This window comes from Carlito syrichta, unplaced genomic scaffold (genome assembly GCF_000164805.1).
Source record: "Carlito syrichta isolate Samal-C Ts95f unplaced genomic scaffold, Tarsius_syrichta-2.0.1 Scaffold314018, whole genome shotgun sequence".
Taxonomy (NCBI): Eukaryota; Metazoa; Chordata; class Mammalia; order Primates; family Tarsiidae; genus Carlito; species Carlito syrichta.
In genome coordinates this window covers 411362-417448 of record NW_007258114.1, presented here as the reverse complement: position 1 = coordinate 417448, position 6087 = coordinate 411362, and the positions used below count along the sequence as shown (strand labels likewise).

Sequence of the window (6087 nt, the reverse complement as noted above, 5' to 3'; positions counted from 1 at the left end):
ACCCCCCCCCCCCCCCCCCCCCCCCGAGGACTAGGCCAGTGCTGTAGTCCCCCCTCTTTACTCGGGTGGTCCTGGGATTCAGGTGGGAGCCTTGATGCTGCGAGGCACCTTGGTGAGCTCCTTTGGTTTTCTGTAATCATCAAGTCTGTCATGGGGTGAGGCTGCTTCTCGGAGGATCAGGTATGTGCTTTGTCACCTGAGGTCATGACCAGTGTCAGGGTCATGTCTTTGCCCCAGAAGAGAGCCTTGATTTAGCGAGACTGTGGGATTGGCAGTAACCATCCAGTCACAGAACGATGGTGACGGCTCCCACTAGTTGATCACTGTGCCAGGTTGTCTCCATGTGGGTCAACTCATCCTAGAGCAATAGATGAGGCTGTGGTACTAGTTTTTCAGGTAAACATTAAGAGTCCTCAGTTCTCCACCCCAGCCACAGAGAGGAATTGCTTGGGGAGCATTTATTGATTTTTTATTTTTTTTGAGTTGGAGTCTCACTCTGTTGCCCAGACTGGAGTGCAGTGCCCACTCCCTGCCACCGCAGCCTCGACCTGCTGGGCTCCGGGCGATCCTTCCACCTCAGCCTTCCAAGTAGCTGGAACTACAGGCACGCACTACCACACCCGGCTCATTTTGATATATTGTAGAGATGAGGTCTCGCCAAATTGCCCAGGCAGGTCTCGAACCCACGGACTCAGGCAGTCCACTCACCTCAGCCTCCCAAGGCACGGATTACAGGCTGAGCCACCAAGACCGGCTAACTTGGGGTGCTATTAAAAACCCGATGGCCAGGCCGCACCGGAGACCATTCTCATCAGATGGTCCAGCGTGATTCCAATATGCAGCCACGGGGGAGCGCCACTGGCCTGAGACCTTGCTGTGAATGGTCCCTGTCACCCAAGGTCTCCTTGCTCTGTAGGCACCAGTTGTTCTGCAAACTTACCTTGCGGCACATCAACAAGTCCCCAGAGCACGTGCTGAGACATACCCAGGGCCGGCGGTACCAGAGAGCTCTACAGAAATGTAAGTTCCCTGGGGACCCTCCAGCAGAGTGTGCAGGGTAAGTGTCCCTCCCTCCTGGGACAGAGAGCACCCCGGAAAGCATGAGTGGTGCCTTGGTCACTCATCAGGGATATTTGGTTCAGCAAAGAGATGGATGATGACCCCGACCTCTGGGAGCCTCCAGTGAAGACAGGTGCAGACCTACAAGCAGGCTCAGAGGTGACCGCACGTTGCGATAAGTGGTGTGGAAGAAACAATGTGAGGGGCTGGGGACACCCGAGGGGTAGGGAGACAGGAGCGTTGGGAAGACTCCCCTGGCGGGGGGGGCTTCTCTGGAGGCTGAGACTGGAGGGACTTAAGGATGGGCCAGTGCCGTAGGAGGAGGCCAGAATCTGTGGAGGCCTGAGGCAGAATATTGCTTGGCTGGGGAGGCTCTGAAGGAGGGACCTGGGCCAGCATGCGCGGCAGGGTCGGAGTAGGTCACTAAGGGACCCAGAGGCCCTGGCCTGGAGCCTGGCAATGGGTGTGTGGACTGGCACAGACAGTCTGCGTGGTCTCGGGAGAAGGGAGGAGACGTCTCTGCAGTCATTCAGGCGAAGATGGTGGCTTGGGAGGAACAGGTGGGGACATGCTTCAGCTGTTTGTGGATTGAAGAGATTGGGGAGCGGGGAGCAGAAAGGCCACTGGGAACCCCTTTCTAGCTTGAGAACTAATGGAGATGGGTTTGGGTAGAATTCAGAGTCTTTTGAGTGCTTTGAGTTTGAGGTGTATTAGGGAAGGGGGCTTGGGGGGCATGAGACTGCTCTGCAGAAGTGGGGTGAGCTCAGCCAGGGAGCGTTCCAGAGGAAGGAGAGCCCAGAAGTCCTCCAGTGTTACTGAACGAAGGTGAGGACAGAAAAAGGATTGAGATAGGGCACCCTGGTGGCCACTGAGAATCTTGACAAAGGCACTTGAGGTGTGTTGGGGACAGCCAGCTAGAGCCTGGGTCTGGGCAGGTACTGGGTCCCCAGAAGGCCTTTATGGAGTCAGATTGGAGGGAAGCGGGAAGGGGCTGAAGGGGTGAGGGATGATGGTGCTTTGTGAGTCAGGTAGAGCAGGCTGAGGGCTTGGGCCAGGAGCCCGTGAGCAGTCACACTCGCCTCTGTCCTGCCCTGGGTGGGCACAGGTTCAGGTCGGCTGGAGGATGGGGAGTCCATGGACTTTGGTTTCCCGGTGAGGACTGTGGCTCAGTCCTCCCAAGCATACGCACGGAGGCTCGAGGAGGCAGGACCTAGGTTTCCTGGAGAGCCGGCGTCCTGCAGAGGCTGCAGGCACTAGGGCCACCAGCTGGGGCTCAGACTTTGTCCAGCTATGTTCAGCGGCTTGGGGTAGGCAGGAAGGTGCTGGATGTGGGTGGTTCCCCCTGAGCAGAGTGGTTATGATGACAGACCATGGAGCCCAGGTGGGACCTGGGGTGGGGAGGCTGCCACAGGGCAGTGTTCTGGAAGAGTCAGAAGGTGGCCTGGAGGGGAGCCAGCTGAGGTCACTGTGAGGACTCCGCCTGCAAGTTCTGGTGGTGACAAGGCTGCTGTGGCCATGGGAGCGGCCGGCAGAGGTGAAGTAAGCCTTGCTGGCTAGAGGGCGAGTCCCAGCAGACCCTCTTAATACACAAGGAAACATTGGGAACGTCTCCAGCAAGGTCTGTCCACGGAAGCCCTGTCTCAGTTCCCTGCTCCAAGCCAAGGGCCAGCAAGGGCCAGGTGCCGACTTCTACCATGCCCCACCCAGGCCGGGGCCCTGTCCTGGGCCGAGGGGAGGGCTTCAGCCTCTGCTTGGGGGCATAGCTCGCCTTGGGCCTGCCCAGTACCTTCCTGGCTACCGCTGTCTTCTGGCTGTTTCCAGGATGGGTAGTTGAGGCACTCAGCCGCCACTGCTCTGGCTTTTATCCAGTAAGGTGGGACCAGGGGCCCCTGGTAGGGCACGGCCCCCACATATTAGCCGTGGGCCCCATGGACAGGTGGGATGGGGTGGGCCATGAGGTACCAGGTGTGCCCTGCCTTGTCTCCCAGATGAAGAGTGTCAGAAGCAAGGGGTGGAGTACATCCCTGCCTGCCTACTGCACCGGAAGAGGAAGAGGGAGGACCTGGTAGATGGGGTCAGGCCTCGCGCAAGGGAAGCCTTCTGGGAGCCCACGTCCAGCGACGAGGGGGGATCTGCGAGCGATGACAGCATGACAGACCTGTACCCACGTAAGCGGAGCGAGCATGCTCACCGGTGAATAGCCATGTGCTCTTGGCTGCACCACCGCCCCCCCCCGGGGTTCCTCTCAGCTTAGCCTCAGCTCCCGGGACATGGCAGCAAACTCCACCTGAAGTGTCCCTCTGTTCCCTCTAGCTGAGCTGTTCACCAGAAAGCATGAAAAAGGCGGGGCTGAGAACAGGGACAGCACCGATGACTTCTTGACAGATGAAGAGGGCCAGAAGCCAGGGCCCCCAGGAGAAGAGGGCCCTGGGGACAGGAAGGAGGCAGCAGCAGACCAGGTGCTGGTCCGGAGGCGCAGGAAGGTGAGTGTAACCTTAGGCTGCTGAGTGGCAGCAGCCTTCTCTAGCGATGGTTTCCAGTTTCCTTAAAGAAAAAAAACCTTCCCAAGCTGACAGCATAGTAGAGGCCGAGGATGTGCCTGCCTCTTATCACTCCCGGGTTTGTGCCTCGTGGAAGTGGGCTCCACGGGCCAGGTTCAAGGCCAGTCGTCAGCGAATACAACCCCCATTCCCAACTGCGGGCTGTGGTTGGTGTGGCCTTGCCCCTGCAGCACAGGAATCCAGGAGAAGGGACCCGATTAGACGCCACCTTTGCCTTTACTGTTGGGCAGGAGTAAAGACTTCGTCCCTGCCGGTAGGTACCCGGGCGGGGCTGGAAGAGGTCAAGGTCTCCACCGGAGTCTGGCATTGTGCTGTGCTCCTGGCTACTCCGTGGAGTGCTGTCACATCCTGTAGCCTCAGCAGCTGTCAGACTAACGCTTCCAGCTCTCCGAGGGCAGGGTCAGGGAGCCCAGATTCCAGAGCCTTCTCCCATGGGATGAGAGGGCTCTAGTAACTGGAAGTCTCTGTTTATGCTACAGAAGCAGCTGGGATCGTTGAAAAAGAAGTTCAAGAGTCATCACCGCAAACCGAAGAGCTTCAGTGCCTTTAAACAGTCAGGGTAATAAAAGATGCTGAGAAAGCACATTTTGACCACTCTTTGAGACAGCCTTTGGTGTCCCCTCCGCCCACAGACCCTCATCTCAGGACACTGGCTGCCTTCCGGCAGGGCTGAGAGGTCTGCGGGGTTCCTGCCCACTGCTTGCAGGAAGCAGCAGGGATTCTGGTGGAGGAATTCTCTCTGGACACAGCTTCTGAGTGGTCTTCAGAGAAACCTAAAGAATCAACCCAACTCCCTGGGGAGAGCCCCAGCCTGGGCAGCCCCATAGGATCACATTGCATACAACAAATGCCATTCTTTATTTTGGACGTGTTTCCAAAAATCAAAACATTTTCAAACACAACTAAGATATAAAATACAGAATAAAATGAGATTTAGATCTATTTCCCACGTAAAGCAAAAAAATTTTTCAGAAATTGTTTTGCCAAAACCAATTGGTAGATCACACTTTTCTTCTCCTACCAGCAAAGGGATCTCCCCGTCCCCGGCACCGGCCCCCTCAGGGCCAGGGGAAATGGGAACAGCACTAGGGTTGACGTGCTACAGTTGCAGAACTGGGTTGACTATATTGGCCTCTTGGGGTCCTCTCTGCTTTCCACAAACCAACAACCTGTGGCCACAGAGAAACCGTGACTTGGCCGAGTGTCATCTGATGGGGCCATCACACTGCATTAGCAGGGAGGGGAGTGTGGACCAGGAGGAGCCCCGCTGAGGTTGAAACACTGAGTTAGAAGCCACTCTGCAGTGAGCATCCGAGTGATCACGAGAGAAAAGAACCTCTGTGTCCTGAAGCCAAGGCTTGATCTTATAAATACTGGAGGAGTAAAGGATGGGCCACTGGGGGAGGTTTAGAAACACCTTGGGATGAGCTTGGCTGTGCTGGGACAGGAGGTTGTTGAAAGGGTACCCCTTTGGGGCAGGAGGGTCTCCAGAGCCGGGTGAGGCTTCTGGAAGCACTGGTGGGCAGCAGCTCGCCTCACCCCTGCCCTGCAGAGCCCACTGGGCAAGAGGAAAGCAAGGCTCAAGACTGGCTCAGGACCGGTCCAGAGTGGCCCCAAGGACGGCCTCAGATTTGTGGGCCAATGATGTTCCAACTGCCCTCATAGCATTCACTAGGGTGCAGACGAGCAGAAAGCAAGCAATTAACCCCCCCCAAAAGAGAAACACAGTATAAGGCAATGTTAGAAAACTTTAAATACAGGATTCAGATCAAATTGGTAAGGCATCACAAATTGTAAAAAGTAATCTTGGCTGCAGGCTGCATTCAGCAGAGCAAATCGACAGGATCTAAGTGAGCAACAGCCTCGGGGGAGTGGGTTGGGGCTGCCCAGCAGGGGCACAGCAGCCTGGAAATGGCCGCAATGCCGAGCCAGGGAGGGCGCGAACTGTGCCTGCGAGACCTCGCTCTGGAAGGTCCCGCGTGAGGTAACTGGGCTGAGCCCGCGGGTCTCCAGTGCTGGGGGCGCCTGTCACCCCCGCTGCCCGCAGCAGCAAGCGCTCCTCCCCAAGCAGGTCTGAGGAGCAATCTGCCCTGGCTGGCTCATGGGGTACCACTACCAGGGCCACCTGTGTGAGGCCCCTGCCAGCACTCCCCACACCAGGCCCGGATGGCCAGCAGCACTCAACAGCTTCCCTGGGGACTTCTCGCCCCTGCCCCAAGCCACTAAAGCTCCCAAGTGTTACCAATAAAACAGTGCCGATCCCAGTTGATACTTTGCCTGATGACTTGCCATACATGGCAGTGTCCATCACCCTCAAATATTGCGTCCTCTTTGGGTTTCCCTAGATGTTTCCATGGTTTCTCTAAAGCATGACAGTGCAGGGCAGAAATGACGCTGACGTCACTGCTGTGATTTTTTTTTTTTTTTGAGTTGGAGTCACTCTGTCGCCCAGACTGGAGTGCTGTGG

The 6087-nt window shown here is 56.9% G+C and overlaps 1 protein-coding gene across 1 annotated transcript in view; it reads left to right on the top strand.

The window, feature by feature from the left end:
* The window catches only part of SURF2 (surfeit 2), a gene marked incomplete at its 5' end in the record, with an annotated part of 4601 nt that extends 386 nt beyond the window's left edge, over positions 1–4215 (top strand). Inside the window, 4 exons of the mRNA XM_008070815.2 lie at positions 917–1020; positions 3048–3227; positions 3373–3542; positions 4100–4215. Coding sequence (XP_008069006.2) covers positions 917–1020; positions 3048–3227; positions 3373–3542; positions 4100–4183 — 538 coding nt within the window. The remainder of the gene's footprint in view (positions 1–916; positions 1021–3047; positions 3228–3372; positions 3543–4099) is intronic.
* Positions 4216–6087: the final 1872 nt, after the last annotated feature.